Here is a 26949-nt window from a genome sequence, read left to right as displayed (position 1 = left end):
TGCGGTGGGTAGCTGGATTGCATCCTCCAGATCCCCTGCAGCCTGAAACCACTGGGAAGCTAGAGTCCATTGAGCTGATCTCATGTGAAGACGGGCCATGGGAGTCACATAGACTGTGGAGGCCATATGGCCTAGCAGTCTAAACATCTGCCAAGCTGTGAACTGCTGAGACACTCTGGCCAATGAAACAAGAGCCAGAAGGTTGTCCGCCCTAGCCTCTGGAAGATAGGTATGAGCCGTCTGTGAATCCAGCAGAGCTCCTATGAATTCCAGTTTCTGAACTGGAAGAAGATGGGACTTTGGGTAATTTATGACAAACTCCAGTAGCTCCAGGATTTGAATAGTCATCTGCATGGACTGTAGAGCTCATGCCTCTGAGGTGTTCTTCACCAGATAATCGTCGGGATAAGGGAACACATGCACTCCCAGTCTGCGTAGCGACGCTGCAACTACCGCCAGGCATTTGGTAAACACCCTGGGCGCAGATGTGAGCCCAAAGGGCAGCACACAATACTGAAAGTGCTGTGTTCCCAGACGGAATCGTAGATACTGCCTGTAAGCTGGCAGTATCGGGATGTGTATATAAGCGTCCTATAAGTCCAGAGAGCATAGCCAGTCGTTTTTCTGAATCATGGGAAGAAGGGTGCCCAGGGAAAGCATCCTGAACTTTTCTCGGACCAGATATTTGTTCAGGCCCCATAGGTCTAGGATGGGACGCATCCCCCCCGTTTTCTTTTGCACAAGGAAGTACCTGGAATAGAATCCCAGCCCTTCTTGCCCTGGTGAAACGGGCTCGACCACACTGGCGCTGAGAAGGGCGGAGAGTTCCTCTGCAAGTACCTGCCTGTGCTGGAAGCTGAAGGACTGAGCTCCTGGTGTGCAATTTGGAGGTATGGAGATCAAATTGAGGGAGTATCCGAACCGGACTATTTGAAGAACCCACCGATCGGAGGTTATGAGAGGCCACCTTAGGTGAAAAAATTTCAACCTCCCCCGACCGGCAGATGGTCCGGCACAGACACTTTGATAGCGGCACTGGAGCCAGTCAAAAACCCGTCCCTTGCTTTAGTGGGGGAGCTGCGGGGGCCTGTCTGGGCGCATGCTGTTGACGAGAACGAGCGCGCTGGGGTTGAGCCTGAGAAGGCAGAGTGTACCTATGCTTATTGTAAGCATAGGGAGCATTCCGCCTTCCCCGGAAAAACGGTCTACCTGATGAGGTAGATGCTGAAGGCGCCCAGTGGGAGAGATTGTTGACTTTCTCGCCAAAAATATTATCCCCCCGGCAAGGAACATCCGCTAGCCGCTGCTGGACTCTATTGTCCAGGTCAGAGGCACGCAGCCATGAGAGTCTGCACATCACTATACCTTGAGTAGTGGCCCTGGATGCAACATCAAAAGAGTTGTAAGCACCCCTGGACAGGAATTTACGACACACCTTCAGCTGCCTGACCACCTCCTGAAAAGGCCTGGCCTGCTCCGACGGGAGCTGATCGACCAAGTCCGCCAGTTGCTTCACATTGTTCCGCATGTGGATGCTCGTGTAGAGCTGGTAGGACTGAATTTTGAACACGAGCACAGAGGACTTATAGGCCTTCCTCCCAAAAGAGTCCAGAGTTCTAGATTCTCATCCTGGGGGCGGCGAGGCAAAATCTCTAGAACTTTTGGCTCTCTTGGAGAAATCCACAACCATAGAGTCGTGAGGTAACTGCGACTTCATCAACTCAGGTTCCCCATGGATTCGATACTGGGACTCAGCTTTTTGGGGGATGTTGGGATTAGACAGTGGTTTCGTCCAGTTCTTCTGCAATGTCTGCTTGAGGACATTATGCAGAGGAACAGTGGACGACTCCTTAGGTGGTGGATAGTCAAGGACCTCGAACATCTCGGCCCTGGGCTCATCCTCAGATACCACCAGGAAGGGAATAGCCACAGACATTTCCCGCACAAAGGATGAGAAAGAAAGATTCTCCGGGGGAGAAAGCTTCCTTTCAGGTGAAGGAGTGGGATCAGAAGGAAGACCAAAAGACTCCTCAGAAGAGAAATATCTTGGATCCTCCTCTTCTCCCCACGAGGCATCCTCCTCGGTGTCCGACAAGAGTTCACAAACTGCAGTCCGAAACCAGGCCCGTCTCGACTCAGAGGCACCACGGCCTCGATGATGACATCGAGAAGTCGACTCCCGTGCTGGCGGTCATGAAGCTCCCTCCAGCAATGTCGATGGGGAGTCGACCTGGGTGGCAGCCAAAGCTGCAAGCGGCATCGGTGACTGCACCACAGGCACAGAGCTTGCTGCCGCTTTCATCAACGGTACCGAAGGCGCAAGCACCCCCGGTACCGGCACAGACTGGCGCAGCAGCCCCTCCAGGAGACCTGGAAGAATGGTTCTGAGGCACTCATCTAGAGTGTCTGCCGGGAAAGGCTGTGGGACTGGTGCAGGAGCCGGAGTCAGAACCTGTGCAGAGGAAGGAGGCGGTACTGGACTGTCCAAAGGCCGACGCACTGACACCTCTTGGATGGAGGGTGAGTGGTCCTCCCGGGATCGACGCTTCTCAGGTGCCGAGTCCCTCGACGCCCCGGAGCTCCCGGTACTGTGTGTGGAAGGAGATCGATGCAGATGCTTCTTAGCCTTCACTCCATGCACGACATTGGTAGTCCTCGGTATCGACGAGGAGGACGTGGAATCCACACGCCTCCTCAAGGTCGGGTCCAAAAGTGGTCAGTCCCCATGGGCCTTTGCAGCAGGAGCCTTCGAGACAGGTAGAGACCCGCTCAACGGCTCACTGCTCCCAGCATGCGGTGGTCTCCGGACAGGTATTGCCTGCTCTCCCGATGTCAATGCCATCTCCGGTGCCGATACCGCCGACCTTGGTATCGCTGTCAACTCTGAAGTGCCAGGCAAGGCTCCTAACAGACATTCCCACTGAGCCTGCCTCGACGCCTGTGTCCGCTTTCTAAGGCTAAGACACAACTTACACGCGTCTGGGCGATGGTTGGGCCCAAGGCACTGGATACACCACGAATGGGGATCGGTACCTGAGATTGCCCAGCTGCACTTCTTGAAGCCGCTGGGAATCCTCGATGTCATGGACGGAAAAATAACGGCGGCGAAGTCAAAATTTGCGATGGTGCCAAGAAAAAAGGGCACTAAAAGGAGAATGCAAACGCGCGGGCTGCGACGGCGGCAAAAGAAAACTTAAAGAAGGCCCAACACTAAAAAAGATAAGGGAATTCTTTTTTTTTCCTAACACAGGAAATAAAAATGAAAAAGAAACAAAAGAAAAAAATTGCGAAAACTCGCGGCTAAACGAAGGCTCTTTCTCAGGGGAAACACACAGAGAGATGGCCAAACAACCACTCCCTACCGCGGAAAGAGAAAAAACTGACGGGACTCTCACGCGACGGGCAGGAACCTGATGGCCTCGCATGCCTGCGTGCGATCGAAGGCTCTAGCAAACTTATGTTGCTAGCTAGATTCTGGTCTCGGGGCTGCCGTGGACGTCACCCATCAGTGAAAATAAGCAGCCTGCTTGTCCTCGGAGAAAGTGTTATTACACTTTATTCTTTCAAACCCAATAGAATTCTGGAAAGAAATTAAACATATGAGGGTCGAGAAAGTCTCTCTCTGTGGAAAATATAATTCTCTGAAATGTAACGGAATAGTACAAGGTCTGGTGTGGGTGAAAAACCTCTGGAAAGACATATCAATTTGAAAAAGGGCCATATTAGACTGAAGATGCTAGAGAAAAATTCTCTCAAAAAATAGCCCAAAACTTGGTATAGATAAGCAGTTCGAGCTCTTGCAGCATACAAACTTTGATACATTGAAAATGGTGGCTTCTTTGAATCTGTTTCTCCCCTCTTCTCCTTCTCTCTCTCACAGACACACACAGAGGCAACATATACACACATGCAGACTGATGGAAAGTCTGAATGTTTTCCCCACCATATATCACCATCCCTATCCCTACTGGGCTGCTTATTACTGATTCAGATGTACATTTCTTTGTTATAAATCCTACTGTGAAAGCTAGTGACTGAACTATACAGCTTTCTGAATCGCTACAATAAATGGTGGCATCTAGTGACTAAACCATGTAGTTTTGCTCCTGGTTGCTATATGCATTGCCAACTAGTGGTAGTGAAGTATAGAAATATCTGTTGCTATAGGCAGTGGCACCCTATGGTTAACTGTAAAATCAATCCTCTGAAATCGGTTAACTACAACATCTAATAGGTTTGATATAATACTGAACTATTTTATTTTAGTATTCTTTACAAACCAACAGTTTATTGGATACCAGTTCATTCAAAAAGCCCTATCAGGGCAGGCACACAGAACAGACAAAAGATGCACATAGAGGGATTGGAAAGAGTTCTATGAGCCAATATCTGTAGTATCTTCTCACTTATTTGTACTTCATATTAAGTCGTCATAAACAATACCAGACTAACAGCCAGTGGAAACCTGGATCCAGCAACAGCAGTACACACTTTCTCCTTACTGTACAGCAAATGTACACTCAGAGATAGGAAGGACATTCCTGATAAACCTCTCTGCTTGAGACCAATAGTCATAAGCCTAAAGATGTTTTCAGAACAACATGAGCAAAACAAAGCTCTTCCTACCTCTCACTGAAATGTCCCTGAGAAGATATGGTTTGGTGAGGTGTATATTGTGGGGTTCCCCAACTGTTTTGAGTTCCATATGGAGTGTAATCTATAAAGAAAGGGAAAGGATAACACAAAATGTACAATATTCAAAATATCTTGTCACTTAAAAGAGAAAGGCACCCAGATTAGCAAAGTTTTCTTTATGTGTCAAATTTAGGCACTTAAAAAATGAGTGGGGACAAAGAAAGAGTTAAGCATGGAGGATGAATTTAAGATTCCTAAAATTAGGACTGTGTATAACAATCCTAAATTCAGGCACCTCAATTTTAGCACTTATTTTCAGTGAACCTGAGTGCCTAAGTTCTGCAGAAAATAGGTACTTACTTTTAACCACTCATCTTTTTTTGAATATTGGCCTCCAAATACAATTCACCTTTGTTTCATCCTGGTGTGACAGTGAATGATACATACCTGTAGCAGGTGTTCTCCGAGGACAGCAGGCTGATTGTTCTCACGACTGGGTGACGTCCGCGTCAGCCCCCCACCAACCGGAAGAAGCTTCGCGGGTGGTCCGCACGCAGGGCACGCCCACCGCGCATGCGCGGCCGTCTTCCCGCCCGTGCGCGACCGCTCCCGCCAATTGAATGACAAGCAAAATTATGAAACGCAACTCCAAAGGGGAGGAGGGAGGGTAGGTGAGAACAATCAGCCTGCTGTCCTCGGAGAACACCTGCTACAGGTATGTATCATTCACTTTCTCCGAGGACAAGCAGGCTGCTTGTTCTCACGACTGGGGTATCCCTAGCTCTCAGGCTCACTCAAAACAAGAACCCAGGTCAATGGAACCTCGCAACGGCGAGGATATAACAGAAATTGACCTACGAAGAACAACTAACTGAGAGTGCAGCCTGACCAGAATAAATTCGGGTCCTGGAGGGTGGAGTTGGATTTACACCCCAAACAGATTCTGCAGCACCGACTGCCCGAACCGACTGTCGCGTCGGGTATCCTGCTGGAGGCAGTAATGTGATGTGAATGTGTGGACAGATGACCACGTCGCAGCCTTGCAAATCTCTTCAATAGTGGCTGACTTCAAGTGGGCCACTGACGCTGCCATGGCTCTAACACTATGAGCCGTGACATGACCCTCAAGAGCCAGCCCAGCCTGGGCGTAAGTGAAGGAAATGCAATCTGCTAGCCAATTGGAGATGGTGCGTTTCCCGACAGCGACCCCTAGCCTGTTAGGGTCGAAAGAAACAAACAATTGGGCGGACTGTCTGTGGGGCTGTGTCCGCTCCAAGTAGAAGGCCAATGCTCTCTTGCAGTCCAATGTGTGCAACTGACGTTCAGCAGGGCGGGTATGCGGCCTTGGGAAGAATGTTGGCAAGACAATTGACTGGTTAAGATGGAACTCCGACACCACCTTCGGCAGGAACTTTGGGTGGGTGCGGAGCACTACTCTGTTGTGATGAAATTTGGTATATGGAGCATGAGCTACCAGGGCTTGAAGCTCACTGACCCTACGAGCTGAAGTAACTGCCACCAAGAAAATGACCTTCCAGGTCAAGTACTTCAGATGGAGGTTTCATCAGCTGGGTGAGGACGACGTTGAGATCCCATGACACTGTAGGAGGCTTGATAGGGGGCTTTGACAAAAGCAAGCCTCTCATGAATCGAACGACTAAAGGCTCTCTAGAGATGGCTTTACCTTCCACACGATAATGGTAAGCACTAATCGCACTAAGGTGATTCCTTACTGAGTTGGTCTTGAGGCCAGACTCTGATAAGTGCAGAAGGTATTCAAGCAGGTTCTGTGCAGGGCAAGAACGAGGTTCTAGGGCCTTGCTCTCACACCAAACGACAAACCTCCTCCACTTGAAAAAGTAACTCTTTTTAGTGGAATCCTTCCTAGAGGCAAGCAAGACACGGGAGACACCCTCAGACAGACCCAACGCAGTGAAGTCTACGCCCTCAACATCCAGGCCGTGAGAGCCAGGGACTGAAGGTTGGGGTGCAGCAACGCTCCGTCGTTCTGCGAAATGAGAGTCGGAAAACACTCCAATCTCCACGGTTCTTCTGAGGACAACTCCAGAAGAAGAGGGAACCAGATCTGACGGGGCCAAAAGGGCGCTATCAGAATCATGGTGCCGTGGTCTTGCTTGAGCTTCAGTAAGGTCTTCCCCACCAAAGGTATGGGAGGATAAGCATACAGGAGGCCGGTTCCCCAATGGAGGAGAAAGGCATCCGACGCTAGCCTGCCGTGTGCCTGTAGTCTGGAACAGAACAGAGGCAGCTTGTGGTTGGTCTGAGAGGCGAAAAGGTCCACCGAGGGGTGCCCCACTCTCGGAAGATCTTGCGTACCACTCTGGAATGAAGCGACCACTCGTGCGGTTGCATGACTCTGCTCAGTCTGTCGACCCTGTTGTTTACGCCTGCCAGGTATGTGGCTTGGAGAAGCATGCCGAACCGGCCGGCCCAACGCCACATCCCGACGGCTTCCTGACACAGGGGGCGAGATCCGGTGCCCCCCTGCTTGTTGGTGTAATACATTGCAACCTGATTGTCTGTCCGAATTTGGATAATTTGGCAGGACAGCCGATCTCTGAAAGCCTTCAGTGCGTTCCAGATCGCTCGGAGCTCCAGGAGGTTGATCTGCAGATCCTTTTCCTGGAGGGACCACAGACCCTGGGTGTGTAGCTCATCGACATGAGCTCCCCACCCCAGGCGAGATGCATCCGTCGTCAGCACTTTCGTGGGCTGCGGAATCTGGAATGGACGTCCCAGAGTCAAATTGGTCCGAATGGTCCACCAGAGCAGTGAAGTGCGGCAACTGGTGGAGAGGCGGATGACATCTTCTAGATTCCCGGTGGCTTGGAACCACTGGGAAGCTAGGGTCCATTGAGCAGATCTCATGTGAAGACGAGCCATGGGAGTCACATGAACTGTGGAGGCCATGTGACCCAGAAGTCTCAACATCTGCCGAGCTGTGACCTGCTGAGACGCTCTGGTCCGCGAAGCCAGGGACAGGAGGTTGTTGGCCCTCGCTTCGGGAAGAAAGGCCTGAGCCGTCTGGGTATTCAGCAGAGCTCCTATGAATTCCAGAGACTGGGTTGGCTGGAGATGGGACTTTGGGTAATTTATCACAAACCCCAGCAGCTCCAGGAGTTGAGTAGTGCACTGCATGGACCGGAGGGCTCCTGCCTCCGAGGTGTTCTTGACCAGCCAATCGTCGAGATATGGGAACACGTGCACTCCCAGCTTGCGTAGATACGCTGCCACCACCACGAGGCACTTTGTAAACACTCGTGGGGCAGAGGCGAGCCCAAAGGGCAGCACACAATACTGAAAGTGCCGTGCGCCCAGGCGGAATCTGAGATACTGTCTGTGAGCTGGCAGTATCGGGATGTGAGTGTATGCGTCCTTTAAATCCAGGGAACATAGCCAATCGTTTTTCTGAATCATTGGCAGAAGGGTGCCCAAGGAAAGCATCCTGAACTTCTCTTTGACCAGGAATTTGTTCAGGCCTCTCAGGTCTAGGATGGGACGCATCCCCCCTGTTTTCTTTTCCACAAGGAAGTACCTGGAATAGAATCCCTGCCCTTCCTGCCCGGGTGGTACGGGCTCGACCGCATTGGCGCTGAGAAGGGCGGAGAGTTCCTCTGCAAGTACCTGCTTGTGATGGGAGCTGAAGGATTGAGCTCCCGGAGGACAATTTGGTGGCAGGGAGGCCAAATTCAGGGCGTATCCGCACCGCACTATTTGGAGAACCCACTGGTCGGAGGTTATGAGAGGCCACCTTTGGTGAAAAAATTTTAACCTCCCCCCCGACCGGCAGATCGTCCGGCACGGACACTTTGAGGGCGGCTATGTTCCCGTGGATCCAGTCAAAAGCCCGTCCCCGGCTTTTGCTGTGGAGGCGCAGGGGGCTGCTTAGGCGCACGCTGTTGACGAGAACGAGCGCGCTGGGGCTGTCCCTGTGCCTGACGAGGCCTTCGGGCCGGCTGGGTGTACCTACGCTTTGCAAAAGAATAGGGTGCAGCCTGCCGGGCCCGGGAAAAACGTCCACTTGCTGAGGTGGATGCTGAAGGCGCCCGGTGGGAGAGCTTGTCGAGGGCGGTTTCCCGCTGATGCAGTTGGTCCACCAGCTGCTCAACCTTCTCACCAAAAATGTTATCCCCCCGGCAAGGGACGTCGGCCAGTCTCTGCTGGGTGCGGTTGTCCAGGTCAGAGGCACGCAGCCATGAGAGCCTGCGCATCACTATACCTTGGGCCGCAGCACGAGATGCCACGTCACAGGTGTCATAGATACCCCTGGACAGGAACTTTCTGCACGTCTTCAGCTGCCTGACCACCTCCTGATAAGGCCTGGACTGCTCCAGCGGGAGCTTATCGACCAGGTCCGCCAGTTGCTTCACATTGTTCCGCATGTGGATGCTCGTATAGAGCTGGTATGACTGGATGCGGGTCACGAGCATGGAGGATTGGTAGGCCTTCCTCCCAAACGAGTCCAGAGTGCGAGACTCCCGCCCCGGGGGCGCCGAGGCGGTATCCCTCGAACTCCGTGCCCTCTTGAGAGCAGAATCCACGACCGCCGAGTCATGGGGCAATTGGGGCCGCATTAACTCTGGGTCAGAGTGGATTCTGTACTGGGATTCCGCTTTCTTGGGGATGATGGGATTAGATAGCGGTCTCATCCAGTTCCGAAGCAGTGTCTCTTTGAGGACATTGTGCAACGGCACCGTGGAGGACTCTCTAGGTGGTGATGGATAGTCGAGGACCTCGAGCATCTCAGCCCTCGGCTCATCCACAGAGACCACGGGGAAGGGAATGCAAATCGACATGTCCCTTACAAAGGAGGCAAAGGAGAGGCTCTCCGGGGGTGAGAGTTTCCTCTCCGGTGAAGGCGTGGGGTCAGAGGGAAGACCCGCAGACTCCTCTGAGGAGAAATATCTGGGGTCCTCCTCTTCCCCCCACGAGGCCTCTTCCTCGGTATCGGACATGAGCTCATGTAGCTGAGTCCTTAACCGGGCCCGGCTCGACGTCGAGGCACCGAGGCCTCGGTGTCGTCGAGCGGTGGACTCCTGCGCCGGCGGGGACGAAGCTCCCTCCATCGACGTCGACGGGGACTCCACCTGCGTGGCGGTAGAGACCGACGCCGCAAGCGGCGGCGGCGTCGACGGCCTCGGCACCGGGCTAGAGCTCGCCGGCGCCACAGTCATCGGCGCCGCGGCACAGCCTGGCGCATCAGCCCTTCCAGGATCCCCGGAAGGATGGCTCGGAGGCACTCGTCCAGGCCTGCTGTCGGGAAAGACGTGGGGGCCGGTAGAGGCGTCGGTGCCGGAAGCTGCTCAGGTCCAGGAGACTGCACCGAAGTGCTGGGACCCTGACGTGTCGGTACCTCCACCACCGAGGGGGACCTGTCCTCTCGACGCGGACGCTTCGGCGTCGACTCCTCCCCGGTACCGAGTGTCGAGGGCGACCGGTGATGGTGCTTCTTAGTCTTCTTGCGGTGCCCGTCACCGGTGCCGGGCGGTATGGAGGAGGAGGAGGTCAATCCCCCTCGGTCCCGAGGAACCGGATCAGACAGGGTTCGGTCCCGAGGGCCGCGGGCTGAGGGAGTGACCGGGGCCGACTGCCCACGCGGCCTCTCACCCCTACCCTCACCGGAGGACCGGCGGGCCGACGGGACCTGTTCTCCTGGGGTCGATGCCATCGGTGCCGATGTCTCGGGCGTCGATACCGGTACCGAAGGACCGGGCGTCGATACCGATGCCGTCGAGGTCGACGTCGAGGGGCCGGCGCAAGTTCCAAAAAGACGGTCCCGCAGAACTTGCCTCGCAACCTGAGTCCGTTTCCGGAGACCGAGACACAGAGAACACGACTTGATATTGTGCTCCGGCCCGAGGCACTGGAGGCACCAAGCGTGGGTGTCGGTCTGCGAGATCGGCCGGCCGCACCGACCACACTTTTTAAATCCACTCGGGACCTTCGAGGACATCGACGGAAAAATCGCGTCGGCGAAGTTAAAGTCGTCGATGGTGGCGGAAATCACACCTCGAAAAAATAAATCGATCGCGCGGCCACAAGGCCGCAACGCGACGCCCTCGCTAGAAAATGAGGGAAAAGGAGCGCGTGCTCTCTTTTTTTTTTTTGAAAAAAAGAAACTGGAGCGCGCGGCAACCAAAACTAAACGAAAAAATCAACAAAATCGCGTAAACACGACGGTCTTTCCGGGGCTGTGAAGAGAGAGCGGCGACGGCACGACTCTCTCCAGGCGCGGAAAAGAAAAGACTGGCGGGAGCGGTCGCGCACGGGCGGGAAGACGGCCGCGCATGCGCGGTGGGCGTGCCCTGCGTGCGGACCGCCCGCGAAGCTTCTTCCGGTTGGTGGGGGGCTGACGCGGACGTCACCCAGTCGTGAGAACAAGCAGCCTGCTTGTCCTCGGAGAAATATATTTACATTCTCCAAATTAGTAAATCCATCCAGCATGAATCTGAATAAGTTAGGAAATTGTGTTAGTAGTCACTATCAAATATACAGGCCAATTCTTTCCAATCTCCAAACACCTTTAGGGAAAATATGACATGAACAGCTGAACCACCAAATCAGGAGAAATTAGTTTTAGAAATAGGTAGTTCAGCAATCTCAGCCAGAATAAAATGTGCTTACTGGAGCTGGCCCAACAGTCCACAACTGTGTGCTGTCTCATAGATTATATGTTTTCATGTTTCCAGTCTTACGGGGCTTGGGTGTCCTGCTCTAACCCCGTGCTTACAATTTTCTGCAGCCACCACCCCAAATCTTGTAGACGTAGAAAGTGCATGATCCCCAGCTGGAGGAGGACAATAATGTCCTATGAGGCAACTGCTTAGGTCATCACCCCAAACTCAGGTTTTGTGACCCCAAAGGGGCACAACACAGTTTGGGAAGCTCTGCTTTAACCCATGGAGGGAAAGAAGATGACTGTTGCTATTGCAGAGACTGGCAAGCCACAAAGCTCTACTGAGGAACCACCTCAGAACAGTCCTTCCTCTATTTGTTGGGGTGAGGAAGTGCTAATGTTGCACTGGAAGGACATAAGAAAGAAAGGATTGGAGGGAAGGAGAAATTAGGTCTTACCTGTTAATTTACTTAACTTTAGTCCCTCCGGACTGGCCCAGATTATGACTGATGGGTTGTGCTCGCCTTCCAGCACGTGGAGACTGAGAATTCTAATTCTACAGAGAGAACCAATAAGAGCCCTCGCTAGGTAGAGAAAACCCCAGTAATTCGTACCAAAGCAGGGAAAGAAAGGAACATGTTCTGTGCACCTGGGAACCTGAGCAGCCACCAGCAACAGACATATAATGAGCCTGTGCAACATGCTTTTGTGTGTCTTATGCTCTTTAGACACAAAGCATATCTCAGGTAACTTTTTTTTTTTTTTAAACAAACCATAAACGAAAAACACAGCTCTCCCAGAACAACACTAAGAAACCAACCGTTCTGAAAAGAAGAAGCAGACAGAAAATCATGGGAGGGTTCTGGGACGGTCCGGAGGGACTAAATGAAAGTAAATTAGCAGGTAAGACCTAATTTCTCCTTCCTTAGCGTCCCTCCGAACTGGCCCAGATTATAACTGATGGGAAGTAACAAGGCAGTAAATTTAAGGGCGGGACCCCAGCAAACCCACTGCGAGGACATGTGCCCCAAAAAATGCATCCCGGCGACTCTGTACATCCAATCTGTAATGCTTAGAAAAAGAATGCAAAGAGGACCAAGTCGCTGCCCTACAAATTTCCAAAGGCGGTACTAGAAAATGCTCAGCTCAAGAAGCTGCCTGCCCCCTAGTAGAGTGAGCCTTCACTCCTCTGGGTACAGGTTTTCCTGATAAGAGGTAGGCCGAAGAAATTATTTCCTTGAGCCACCTAGAGAGAGTGGGTTTGGAGGCCGCAAACCCTTTCCGAGATCTCCCAAACAACACAAACAGATGATCCATCTGTCGGAACTCCTCTGTAGCCATCAAATAATGCTTAAGAACCCTCTTGACGTCTAGACACTTCAACCGCCGCTCTACCTCAGAACTGGAAGAAGAGCCCAAGACAGGCAAAACTACCGACTGAGACAGATGAAAGCGAGACAAGGGTTTGGGAAGGAAAGAAGGGACTGGACACAACACCACTCGGTCCTTGGCAAATTCCAAAAACGGAGAACGACAAGAAAGAGCTTGCAATTCTGACACCCTGCGAGCTGAAGCAATGGCCACCAGAAAAACTACCTTGATAGTCAGATCCTTCAAAGTGCAGGCCGATAAAGGCTCAAAAGGAGGCTGAGAAAGCACGGAAAGGAGCAGACTGAGATCCCACAAGAGAAAAATGGCGCGCGGAGGTCTCAAAATAGTTGCCCCCCTTATAAATCTTACCACATCTGGATGAGAAGCCAGAGATTTCCGTTGAATACGTCCCTAAAACAAGATAAGGCTGTCATCTGAACTTTAAGCGAAGAAACAGCTAAACCTTTCTCCAAACCCCGCTGCAAAAAATCCAGAATTTGTGCTACCGAGGCTCGAAAAGGAGAAATACCTAACTCCTCACACCATGCCTCAAACACCCTCCACGTCCTGATATAATTAAGAGAAGTGGAGCGACGACGGGACCGAAGCTTGGTGGAAATGACACTCGCAGAATAACTTCTTTTAGTCAAGCACGCCCGCTCAATAGCCAAGCCGTAAGACAAAACCGACCTGGGTCTGGATGAGCCACTGGACCCTGTACCAGCAGACCGGGATCCTCCAGAAGTTTGAGAGGAGACTCGACCAACAGATTAATTAGATCAGAATACCAAGGCCTGCGGGGCCAATCCGGAGAAATCAGAATCACTCGTCCCCAGTGGCATTCTATCCTTTGGATCAGACGACTCACCAGAGGCCATGGGGGAAAGGCATACAGGAGGAGTGCCGGCCAGGGCTGCAGAACAGCGTCGACCCCTTGTGCCCTTGGATCCTTGTGCCGACTGAAGTATCCTGTCACCTTCGCATTGGATGCCGAGGCAAAGAGATCCATGTCCAGGAGACCCCATCGATCTACCACGAACTGAAACGCCCCGTCGCTGAGAGACCACTCCCCTGGATCTAGAATGTGGCAACTCAGGAAATCTGCCTGAACATTCAGTACTCCTGCCACATGAGCCGCCGAGAGGGCCTCCAGATGAGTCTCCACCCAGCTCATTAGCTGGGTTGCCTCCTGTTCCAACCTGAAACTTCTTGTTCCTCTTTGTCGATTGACATAGGCCACAGCAGTCGCGTTGTCTGACATTATATGGACAGAAGTGCCTTCCAGAAGAGAACTGAATGACTGAAGTGCCAGACGAATTGCCCTGGTTTCCAACAGGTTGATTGAGCAGGAGGACTCTTCCAGTGACCAACGTTCCTGGGCATACTGACCCTGACAGTGGGCTCCCCAGCCCGAGAGGCTGGTGTCTGTTGTAACCACTACTCACTGAGGGGTTTCCAGAGGCATTCCCTTGGCCAGGTTGGACATTCAGAGCCACCAGCGCAGAAAACCCCTCTCTTGCACTGGGAATGGCAACTTCCGAAGGAGAGAGTCCCTCTGTGGTGACCACCTGGAGAGAAGGGATCTTTGCAGAAATCTCATGTGCGCTGTGGCCCAAGGCACCGTCTCTACTGTCGCCGCCATGGACCCCAAAACCTGAAGGTAATCCCGGGTGCGTGGAAGAGGGGTCTGCAGAAATTGAAGAATTAAGGTCTGCAATTTGAGAATTCTGGCTTGGGTAAGAAATACACGACCCATCCGAGTATCGAAGCACACTCCCAGATAATCCAGGGACTGAGATGGTTGGAGACGACTCTTCTGGAAGTTGATCACCCATCTGAGGAACTGTAGAAAATTGACTACTTTCTGTGTGACCCGAAGACTCTCTTGGTAAGATTTTGCTCTGATCAACCAATTGTCCAGATAAGGATGAACTAAAATGCCCTCTTTTCTAAGAGCTGCCGCAACCACCACCATCACCTTGGTGAAGGTGCGGGGAGCCGTTGCTAGGCCAAAGGGTAACGTTCAAAACTGAAAACGTCTGCCGAGAATTGTGAATCGCAGAAATCGCTGATGCAAAGAATGAATTGGGATATGAAGATAGGCTTCGGTAAGATCGAGAGCCGTCAAGAACTCTCCGGATTGCACTGCCACAATGACTGAGCGTAGAATTTCCATGTGAAAAGAGGGAACTTTGAGAGCGTGATTGACCACTTTGAGGTCCAGAATAGGTCTGAAAGAGCCTTCTTTCTTGGGTACGAGGAAGTAAATGGCGTACCGACCCTGCCTGAACGCTGCCGAGGGAACGGAACAAATAGCTTGAAGACTGAGAAGCTTCTCCAGAGTCTCCCGAATGACCGCCGCTAAGCCCCTAAGCCAAAGCGACCTCCTAGCCGCTACTCCCAGAGCCATTGACTTGGCTGAAGCCCATAACAAATCATACAACGCGTCAGCAAGAAAGGTCGAACCCATCTCAAGCTTGGCCACCTCAGCATCAATGGTTGACAAATCGTCCGAAGATCTGTCAAGAATTCTTTCAGACCACCTAAAACAGGCTCGAGCCACTAAGAAACCACAGAAAGCAGCCTGCACTGCCAAGGCTGACATGTCGAAGCTGCTCTTCAACAACACCTCCATACGACGATCCTGCACATCCTTCAGAGTCGTACCCCCATCTACTGGAACAGTATTCCTTTTTGTGACCGCCGACACTACCGCATCCACTACAGGGGGTTTCAAAAGGGATTTGTCCACCTCAGGAACCGGATAGAGATGGACCATGGACTTAGCTGGTCTAAAGGCTGAATCAGGGACGTCCCACTGAGCCTGAATAACATCTCTGATATCCTGGTGCATAGGAAAGGTCCGACCTGGTTTATGGACACCTTTTAACAAAAGGTCAACCTTGCGGGGCTCTACCGCAGGAGATTCCTCTTCCTCAAAGCATAAAGTGGAGGAGACCAAAGCAATTAACTCCTGTAAATCTTCCTTATGAAAGATTCTAAGGACAGAAGGATCCTCTCCAGGCACAAAGGACTCCGCTGCCGCATCCCCCTGACCAGCTTCTTCCTCAAAAATACCTGCTTGGGAAAAATCATGATCCTCTAAAGCTGGCATGTCTGGATCTGGGTCAGAAAAATCTTCCTCCAAGGCCCAGGATTCTCTGGACCTTTTAGCAGAGACCTGCTGTCCCTCTGAAGACCTTTTTCCTGAAGCTACAGGAGCCGGGTTAGCCTGCTGCAAAATGAATGCCCTATACATTTGCAGCACAAATTCTGGAGGAAAACCTCCAGCCGACCCAGAAGGCAACAGGGGAAGACTATCCGAAGGAGACTGAATAGCGAGAGATGGCAGAGAAGGCTGCTCAGCTATCGCAGCTGGAGGAGGCAAAATGGCGGCGGTTCCCGCCTAAATTGGGACTACCGACTTCTCCTTACATGCTGCTGCTTCTTTACTCCCAGCTGACTGCGCTGGCGAAATCTGAACCGTGGGACCTGTCTCCGAGGGGTTATCAACGGCTGTGCAGTACTTACAGCAGCTGCTTGCTCCCAAACCGCGGCGATCACAGACCTGACACTGGCAAAGTTTCTCAGCCATCCTCACAAAGAGAAACAACGTTGCGGTTTGTTTGTTTTTATAAACGTCGGAGGGAAAAAGGAGAAGGCAGCTAACAACACAGCAGGAGAGCCGGTATGCCCGCTGACTCTGCGACCTTAAAGGAGACAAGACAGCTGCAGTTCTTTAGGATTTTTTTGTACAAGAGGTCTGACTCTCCCTGCCTAGAAACTCTTCCCTTGAAGAGACTAAGGTAACTTAGAGACCAACGAAGAAAGTGTTGTCTCAGGGAGGATTGGGAAGAGGGGGGACCCGGCCACCCCGGGTGTGACACCCCCCGAGGCTAGAATAGATCCCCGCAGACCACAGCCTCCACAAACCAGGTTAGAAAAACCCCAGGAGCACAGAAGGGAGAAAACCTAGCTAAACAAAAGACAAAGAAGGAAAAAGGAGAGAGACTGAAGGGCTCACCACTTTCCACCTGCTGGAGACTGAGGTTACTGGGGCTTTCTTTACCTAGCAAGGGCTCTTATTGGTTCACAGCTACATTGACAAGGCTATCCCAGACACAGGGGGATGCACTGTCGGCCCTAGTTACTTTGGATGAGGTGATGTGGGCTAAACAGGATTTACCTAATGGGAAAGCCCCTGGGGCTGATGGGTTTACTAATAAGTTTTACAAATGTTATAGCAAGCTAATAGCAACACTCTTGGTCCAGGCCTTCAATGAGCTAGAGTTTCAGACCGAGTTCCCGTACTCTTGGCGTCTGGCGAATATCATAGTTCTACTGAAGCCGGGAAAGGACCTGCAATATTGCGGCTCTTATCGTCCGATCTCATTGTTGGGGTTGGACTATATACTGTTTACAAAAATTTTAGTTTGGCGGCTACAGCAGGTGATGCCGAAATTAGTACACATGGACCAAGCTGGTTTTATTGTGGGGAGGCAAACATTCGATAATATAAGGAGGGCACTTCATTTGATCCATGAGGCGAATACGACGGAACAGCCTACATTGCTGCTTTCTCTGGATGCAGAGAAGGCTTTCGACTGGGTTCACTGGCCCTTTATGTTTCTGGTGTTGGAACACATGGGTTTCTCTGGGCGTTTTGTCTCGTGGCTCAAACTTCTTTATACGCCATTAACATCATTGCAGATCAATGGGACTTACTCAGACGCGTTCCCCCTGGGGCGAGGTACTCGGCAGGGCTTTGTGCTATCTCCACTATTGTTTGTGTTGGCCATCGAACCTTTGCCCCAGGTTTTATGGGTGCATCCAGATGTCCATGGTTTCTGTTTATGGACGGCTGTCCATAAGATAATGCTATTTGCTAATGATATCCTCCTTACACTGACAGACCCATATGATTCTTTGCCATCAATGATACAGAGTCTTTACCAATATGGGTGGATATCAGGTTTTCAGATTAATGTGAAAAAATCAGAAATTATGGGCCTGAGTCTGAGGGCTGAGGATGTGGCCTTCTTTCAGCAACAGTATCCCTTTTGCTGGAATACTCGTTCCCTTTGGTATGTTGGCATTAATCTTACACTTACAGGCCTATATGAGGCTAATTTTCCATCTAAAACCGGAAAATGTTTGCTTACATATGGCAAAAAAACCTCCACGAGTGCAGGCTGATGTTCTTTTTCAATCTAAGAGCGCGCGGGGGGGGGGGGGGGGGGGGTGTCCCAAATTACTCCCTCTACTATCAGGCAGTGCAACTGCATGTACTGACAGTACAAAACCATGGATCCAAATAGAAATACACTGGATAGGAATATGACGATTGGGCTCCTTACTCTGGGTGCCCAGGTGTCAACTTTCAACGTACATTAGGCGATCCCCACCAGCAATACGTTTCCTCGTACAAATCTCTTCGACGACTGAAGTACCGCGCGACCTGCGCACTGTCGGCCGATGCCATGAGATCCAACACCGGCCGACCCCACTGCAACACTATCCGCTCGAACACTGAGTGATGGAGAGCCCACTCTCCGGGATCCAACATGTGCCTGTTCAGATAATCCGCGTCCACATTGTCCACTCCTGCTACGTGGCCTGCCGAAAGAGCCTGAAGATGAGCCTCTGCCCACCCCAACAGCTCCGCTGCCTCTACAGCTAATCCTGGGCTCTTCGTCCCCCCCTGCCGATTCACATAAGCTACGGCCGTGGCATTGTCGGAAAGAACTCTGACCGCCTTGCCCTCTAGCAGACTCTGGAAGGACCGAAGAGCCAACCGAATTGCTCGAGTCTCCAGGCGATTGATGGACCACGACGCCTCTTCCGACGTCCATCGCCCTTGGGCCACCTGCCCTAGACAATGCGCCCCCCAGCCTAACAGACTCGCATCCGTGGTCAGTACCACCCAATTTGGCACCTCTAGCAGCATACCCTTCGCTAGATTCGGAGTGTGAAGCCACCAGCGGAGGCTGCGCCGAACCCTCTCCGGCAGCGCTAACCGCTCCTCCAACTCCTGGGACTGAGGGGACCAACGAGTCAACAACGAGCTCTGCAACTGTCTCATGTGGGCCCTGGCCCAAGGTACTACCTCTATAGCCGCAGCCATCAGACCTAACACCTGAAGATACTCCCGTGCCGCAGGCGCCCTCTGAGCTCGGAGCTGACGTATCTGAAGCTGCAGTTTGGAAATGCGAGGAGCCGTCAAAAACACCCGGCCTCGCTCCGTGTCGAACCGAACTCCCAGATATTCTAGAGACTGTGACGGAACTAGGTGACTCTTGGCCAGATTGACAACCCAACCCAGCGACTGCAAAAAGGTCACCACCCGGGCGGTAGCCTCCTCGCTCTCCGCCTGCGTTTTGGCTCGAATTAACCAGTCGTCGAGATACGGATGCACCAAAATGCCCTGCAACCGTAAAGCTGCTGCCACGACCACCATCACCTTGTAGAAAGTGCGAGGAGCCGTAGCCAGGCCGAACGGGAGCGCACAAAACTGAAAGTGACTCCCTAACACCACAAAACGAAGAAAACGCTGGTGCGCCTCTAGAATGGGGATGTGTAAATAAGCTTCTGTCAAATCCAATGAAGTCAGAAATTCCCCTTCCTGAACCGCTACAATGACCGAGCGCAACGTTTCCATCCGAAAGGAAGGAATCTTTAGAGCCGCATTGACCCTCTTGAGGTCTAAAATGGGCCGAAAAGAATCCTCTTTCTTTGGCACCACGAAGTAAATGGAGTAACAACCGGTACCTCGTTCTTCTGGCGGAACAGGCACCACAGCGCCTAACTCTACCAGACGTGACAGAGTGTCTCGCACTGCCCTTGCCTTGCGCCTTGAATGACAGGGAGAGACGAGAAAGAAATCGGACAGAGGACCGTTGAACTCCAGCGCGTACCCGTCTCGCACTATCTGCAGCACCCACTGGTCTGACGTGATTTGGGCCCACCTCTGGTAAAACAAGCGTAAGCGAGCCCCCACACGAACCAGAGGCTGGACCCCCAAACCATCACTGCGACACACGGGACGTGCTGGCCGCTCCCGAAGAGGCAGCTCGCCCCCCCCCCCCCGGCGGCCCCCACGAAAGGGCTGGGTTCTCTGAAAATAACGACCCCGGAACCCCCCCGAGGACCTACCCGGCCTATACCGTCTAGCTTCCTGAAAACGGCCTCGCACCGCAGAGCCCCTAGACACCTTAGGCCGAAGCTCTGGAAGCCGCGGGATCTTAGTATCACCAAGACCCCTAACCAACTTATCCAACTCGTCTCCAAAAAGCAAAGCGCCCTTAAAGGGAAGCGAACACAACTTTGCCTTGGACGCGGCATCTGCCAGCCAGCCCCGCAACCACTGGGCCCTTCGAGCCGCCACTGCGAGGGTCATATTCTTCGCCGATGCACACAACAAATCATAGAGCGCATCTGCCAAGAAGGACGAGCCCATCTCCAACTTTGCCAAATCCTGCACTAAGGCGGCTCTATCAACCTGCGGAGCATCTAGCAGCCGCTCAGCCCAGCGGAAACATGCTCGAGCCACCAGACCTCCACAAACTGAAGCCTGCAAAGCCAGCGCCGATAAATCAAAACTGCGCTTCAGAAATGTCTCCAATTTCCTGTCCTGAGGGTCCCGCAAGGCAGCCCCTCCATCTACAGGAATTGCAGTAGCCTTAGTCACCGCCGTCACTACGGCATCCACAGTCGGAGGCTTTAAAGAATCTCTATCTTCCTGCGGAAGGGGATAGAGCTTAGCCATGGCCCGTGCCACCTTACACGGTGCCTCTGGCGAGAGCCATTCCTGCGTTACCATCTCTCTAAGATCCGCATTCATAGGAAAAGTCCGAGAGACCCTTCGGATCCCCTTAACCAGCGGGTCCTGCTTCTCAGAGGGAGCTGGATCTACTGCCGGGTCAAATTTGAGCATAGCAGACACCTGCTCAATAAGATCCGCCAATTCCTCCCTGTGAAAAATGCGGACCACCGACGGATCCTCCCCGGGCACTGTCTCTCTCTCTGGGCCGGACAAGGACCCCTCCTCCTCCTCCAGGGGACTAAAGTCGCCCTCTGACTGGAGGAGAAAAACAGTCCAAGTCCTCAGCCCACTCAACACGTGGCCTCTTAGCGCTCAAGCCCGCCCCCAGACTAAGGGGCTCCGTGCGTGACGGTCCCGCCTGCCAGGCCTGAAATAAGGACCAAACAAACTCCGGAGGGAAACCCATCCTTCCCGAAACGTCCCCTCCAGAAGCACCAGCCACCGGGCTGCCCTGAGATCCGCTGACTAAATCCGGAATTCTCGGGCCCGAATCCAAGATGGCGGCAGTTCCTGCCAAAACCGGGATCGCCGCTGCACCGCTAACCGAAGCCCCTGCAACCTCCTGCAAAGCTGGCGTGGGAAGCTCCGCCGCTAACACCGGCGGAGCGGAGGCCTGAGTCTTCGGTTCCCGCAAAAGCGGCAGGAACCGCCAACCGCATCGACCCCCCGACGCGCGCAAGACTGACAGCGAAGCGGCTTCGTGGACATCTTCGCGCCAAAAAAAACAAACCTCTCCAAAGGTAAAAGAAATGGGAAACTCACCCCAAAGAAGCCACTCACAGCTCACCTCGGCGGGCTGCCCAGCTCCGGCACTCCGGAGTGCAGCTGCACAGCTCTCCACACCGTCTGGGTCTTTATTTATTTATTTTTTAAAACTTTATTGCAGCACAATTTGAGCCCTGCTGCTATAAAATCCCTGGCACTCAAGGCTGCAATATAAAAACTGCAGCCGAGGCACAAAGCTGCCCAAACTGGAGAGCTAGCTCGGGGGAGGGACCCGACCACCCGGGTGTGACACCCCAGGGGGGACAATGGCAGGCCCCACCGGCACCACCAACCCCCAGCACACAGAGTAGTCCAGGCACAGGGATGCTCCTCAGGAACGACCAAAAGACCAGCCTAAAACTCTCAACTGATTGACTCCTACCAGACCGGCCAAGCTGCACAGGCTGCCTGCCTACCCTCTGCTGAGACTGAGAAAATACTGGCTGTTGTGGGATGGGCACAGGTTATATGTACATAGTTGAAGTTAGTGTTCTCAGTCTCCCTCTGCTGGTAGGCGAGCATAACCCACGTGTCTTGACCGGTCTGGAGGGTCGCTGAGGAAGGATCATTTATATCAAATGCCAATAATGACTGCCATAAGAGTTGGTCACATTGTCCAATTTTATAGACAGTGGGATAAATATGCTAGTAGGAGATCCTGTGCTAGGACTGATCTTGAGTCCCCTAGGTTGATCATACCACTGGCCTGACGTCCTGGTGAGATGTTAGGTGACTGAAATGCTAGACACTGGCTATCAACTGGAATATACATGTAATTTGCTAGGTGAGAGAGTGGGGTTGGGATTTATGGGCAATGTGTGTATTCAATTATTGCTATGCTTGTTGTATGTTTGATGATTGTTTACATTTGAAACTTTAATAAAAATATTATTTAAAAAAAACAGCATATGATACAGCCTGATCTTGAATTGTATTTCCCAGGATGTAAGTATTATGAAAAATATTCCCAGCTCTGTCCCAGAGAGGAAAGGTGCATATGAGCAGAACTACTAAATTTTGTGCTGGGAAGATTTTCTGTATTTCCATTAACAGGTATACAGTTAAGTACACTTTAGGTCTCCCAAAATGGCACTCACATTTTCTTAACCAGGAACCTGATTATAGAATATCATTCTCAGACTGGTTTGCTGCTGTGAGATGCTTTACATACTATAGGGAACAGGCTGTCACACAGACTAAGAAACATTAATGTTCACAAATTCTGGCCCTTCCAATTACCAGGGCGCACCTGAAATGCTGACTGATTTTGTGGCAGCTCCTTGAGTTGCCATGGCCTGTAAAGGACCAGCAGCTTGATATAGGGTTTTAGAAGTGCGGGAGATGGCTCCAAACCGGGACACTGTTGGTCTATCTCCAAATGGGATGAGGTCATCATCACTAGCTTCAGGCACTCTCCTTTGCAAGTCCAACCTTTGCTCTCGCAGGCTTTTAGTTTCTACATTCTAGAAGAGAGATGAAAGAGAAGAGGGAGAGAAACAGAAAAACGATTAACCACAAACTCAGGTAAAATCAAAACCAAGTATCAATCATACCAAACAAAGCCTTTTTGAATGTCAAAAATTACCAAAATTTTGAAGAATGAAGATGAATATAGACATATATACATATAATATATGCAGACAAATGTTCAAGCTTATTTCCTTACATCATTTGATAACATGCCTCACAAAAAAAAATATTCCGTAATGGTTCAAACACAAAATTCAAAAACAAAAATATAATCATCCCCTAACTCCACACACCATCTCCATCATTCTATAATGTGAGAGCTAAGCACCATTTGTGCAGTCAGATTATAGAATACTAGCACCTATGTGAATGTTATAGATTTGTGCATAAGGGGAAAGGAATAAGGGAAGGGAATGGGACTAGATACACAGCCTTTCTGTGGTTTTTGAAACTACATTCAAAGCGATTTACATAGTATATACAGGTACTTAGTTGTACCTGCTAGTTGGGCACCAACCAGTTTATTATAATCTTAGACAGCTTGCATAGTGCACAAATACAAGGGGGACGTTCATTTGGGTAGGACATGGGCATCTCCCACAATTATACATATATTATAGAATGGTGTCATTTCCATACTTAAGTGCAACATTTACACCTGCCATAAACACGGCATAAGTGGACACACCTAAGTGTAAATGCCAACTCATGCTAGCATTCTATAATAGAATCTGGGTACCCAGATGTTGTTACAGAATTCACACAGTGCCCAGCAATTTGGTGCACTTAATAAAATTGCCCTTTTAAGTTCTTTTGAAGCATGACATTCTATAATATAGTCACCACATGCAGATTTGGCATGAGTTTTGTGGTCAACTGCAAGCAACCACAGCAATCCAGGTGGTCAGAGAAGGGTAACTGCAAAGGGTAGATTGAGGGCTAGGGTCTTTCTCTAGCTACCTATTGCAAACATATGAATTTTCTCTTAAATGGTTTCCCCATCAACACAATCTCACCACATAATTTCACATCTGTAGCAGCTCCTTGTATAAACATTTACATGAAGCCTATCTACATTACTGCATTAAGACATAAGGGAAAGAAATAATCTTCAATGCACAAACCAGAACTGTGCTTATAATTTGTTCCAAGATCAGAAAGGAGAAATGATCTTCCCTGCTAATTTTCTTTCCTTTAGTCCCAATACATCAGTCCAGAAATTGTGGGTTATGCCTATCTATCAGCAGGTGGAGATAGACAGCACAAACTGAATACTGCCATAAAGGTCATTATGCAGCTGTTCCAATTCAGTATTCTTGATAAAAAATCAGTGGAACATCTCTCTATATAAAACGCACCTCCAACATTCTAATGAAGCCTCACTTTCCCAACATTCTAAAGTGAGGCGGCTGAGACCACTTTTTTGCTCCATGAGTGTCTGCCCCGCCCACGCGTCAAACGTAATGACGTCGAGGGCGGAGCAATGACACTCAGCAAATAACAGCGCTCAACGTAAAATGACGTCCCATTAGAAGGTTGGAAACACACTATCCGCCCTTCCCAACTTCCCCCACCCCCCAAAGTCACCGACCGTCACCAAAACACCCCCCCCCCCCCAAGGTTGCCACCGCTAACACACGGAACAAAACCCCCCAGCACATCCCCCACCCACCAAAGTCGCTGCCCGTCACCAAACCCCCCCCCCCAAGGTTGCCACCGCTAACACACGGAACAAAACCCCCCAGCATGTCCCCCACCCACCAAAGTCGCCGCCCGTCACCAAAACACCCCCCCCAAGGTTGACACCGCAAATACACTGAACGCCACACCCCAGCAAACACCAAACCAGGCTGGTGCTACAAAAAAAAAAACAATCAGCTGACTAACCTGAGCGCAAACAACAAAAAATGTAAAAACAAAAAAAAAAAACACAGCACCGCAGGCAGCCTTGAGCCATTGGCTGCTGACTGTGCAGGCTCCGCCCGTCTCTTACGTCACTGCCCCTACGTCGCTCCGGGGGCAGTGACGTAAGAGACGGGAGGAGCCTGCGCAGCCAGCAGCCAATGCCTCAAGGCTGCCTGCGGTGCCACGTTTTTACATTTTCTTAAACATTTTTTGTAGTTAGCGCTCAGGACAGCTGAGCGCTTCTTTTTATAGCGCCAGCCCTAGGAGTACCAAAGATACAACATCAAGTGGCAGGGCGGCCCAGAGGAGGAGACGGTGGGTGTGTACCAGGCAGGGGGAGGAGTCACGAAGATCGCCGATCAAGAGGCAGGGAGGGACAGAAGAGGAGGAGGTAAACATCAGTGCTAGCAGACAAGGGGAGGAGTACCGAAGAACGGGATCAAGTGGCAGGGAGAGCTGGAGGAGAAGGAGGTGGGAAGAGAGGGAGGTGGGGAGAGAGAGAGAGGGAGAGGGAGGGGGGCCCCTGGCAGGGAAGCAGACAATGAGGGAGGGGGGCCACCCTGGCACACACTCTCCTTCATACACACACACTCTCTCTCTCTCTCTCTCACAAACACACTCACACACACTCACTCTCTCTCTGTCACTAACACACACTTAAATCTGGGAGGGGAGGGAGGCGCCCCACCCTGGCACACACGCTCATTCCCCCACACACACTCTCTCTCTCTCTGTCACAAACACACACTTGCACCTGGGAGGGAGGGGGCCACCCTGGCGGATGGGGGCCACCTTGGCACACACTCTCATTCTTACACACACTCACATTCCCATACACACACTCTCTCACAGAGACACTCGCACACAGTCTCACTCTCTCACACTCACAAACATACACTTGCAACTGGCAGGAGGAGAGGGAGGGGGCCACATCTGAGGGAGGGGGGCCCATCCTGCCACACACTCTCATTTTCACACTCACTCTCATTCCCACACACACACACTCTCTCACAAACACACTCACACACACTCACTCTCTCACAAATACACACTTACACATGGAAGGGAGACAGGGAGGGGGCACCTTGCAGGAGGGGGGACCATCCTGGCACACACTCATTCTCACACACACTCTCATTCCCACACACACACTCTCTCTCTCAGAGACACTCGCGCACAGTCTCACTCTCTCTCTCACACGGACACTCGAACACAGTCTCACTCTCTCTCTCCCAATCACTGTATCTGTGTGAAACACACTCTCTCACACTCACTGTGTCACACATACGCACTTCCACACACATCACACACACACTCATTCTCACAGACACACTCACACCCACACTCACTCAGTCACACACACACACTCACACATTCACTCTCTCTCTCCCTCTCTCTCTCTCTCACACTCTCTCAAAAATACACACTCCAAGGAAAACCTTGCTAGCGCCCGTTTCATTTGTTTTGGAAACGGGCCTTTTTTACTAGTAATGCATAATTGCATTGAACTTCTCCAGTTTCAAGCAAAATAACATTGAAAGAAAGCCAAGAAGCAAATTTTAAATCTGGCTGTTCTTTATTTTTTTTTAAAACAACAAGGAATAAGGTGGCATACTGAACAAAGAAGCCTTAAGAGCAGAAACATGAAGACAAATAAACAGATATGTAAGAGAAGAGTGGGTTTCTGGACTAATCTGTTGGGACTAAATGAAAGAAAATTAGCAGGTATGATCTAATTTCTCCTTCCTTAGCATCCACTAAAGATCAGTCCAGAACTTGTGGGATGTATACACAGTAACAGACTAAATGGCAGCAAATAAAGACACGCACAGTCCATACAATCTGCCTAACAAGGCGGCCCAAGCTGCACCTGCCACTTTGTGCAGGTTATAGTCATCCTTGATTAAACACTGTTTGGCAATTTGCCATCATGCCAATCACATATAGACAGTTAAGTATGATGCAATCTTGGGACAATATATGCTATAACTATGGCTGCATGTTAATTGAGATTAATGCTATAATTATTAGTTGTGATTAAAAAAATGAATTGCAGCTAATAATTGAGTGCTGCACATTTCCCTCCCTTCTCCCTCTTGCCACCCATGCACAGTCCGGCATTTCTCTCTTCTCTCTTGGCCCTACCTGCAGTTCCTTAAAACTTTCTCATTCCCCCCCCACCCCAACACCGCCCCCCCAAGTGTACCTGTTAAGAATCAAGTTTTCGCTCCAGCAGCGATACTCATAGGCTACCTATGACCTGTACTGGGTCTCTCTCTTCTGACGCAATTTCCTGTTTTTGCAAGGCCAAGACTAGTCAGAGACAAAGGCCTGGTACATGCTG

At 51.2% G+C, this 26949-nt stretch overlaps 1 protein-coding gene across 4 annotated transcripts in view; it reads right to left on the bottom strand.

The window, feature by feature from the left end:
* The window catches only part of RC3H1 (ring finger and CCCH-type domains 1), a 343910-nt gene that overhangs the window by 52091 nt on the left and 264870 nt on the right, over positions 1-26949 (bottom strand). For all 4 annotated transcript variants that reach the window (XM_030205363.1, XM_030205364.1, XM_030205367.1 and 1 more), the window contains exons 15-16: positions 22480-22693; positions 4627-4717 (exon numbers count right to left, since the gene is read on the bottom strand). In XM_030205363.1, coding sequence (XP_030061223.1) covers positions 4627-4717; positions 22480-22693 — 305 coding nt within the window. The remainder of the gene's footprint in view (positions 1-4626; positions 4718-22479; positions 22694-26949) is intronic.

This window comes from Microcaecilia unicolor, chromosome 6 (genome assembly GCF_901765095.1).
Source record: "Microcaecilia unicolor chromosome 6, aMicUni1.1, whole genome shotgun sequence".
Classification (NCBI taxonomy): Eukaryota; Metazoa; Chordata; class Amphibia; order Gymnophiona; family Siphonopidae; genus Microcaecilia; species Microcaecilia unicolor.
This window is presented reverse-complemented; position numbering and strand designations above follow the sequence as displayed.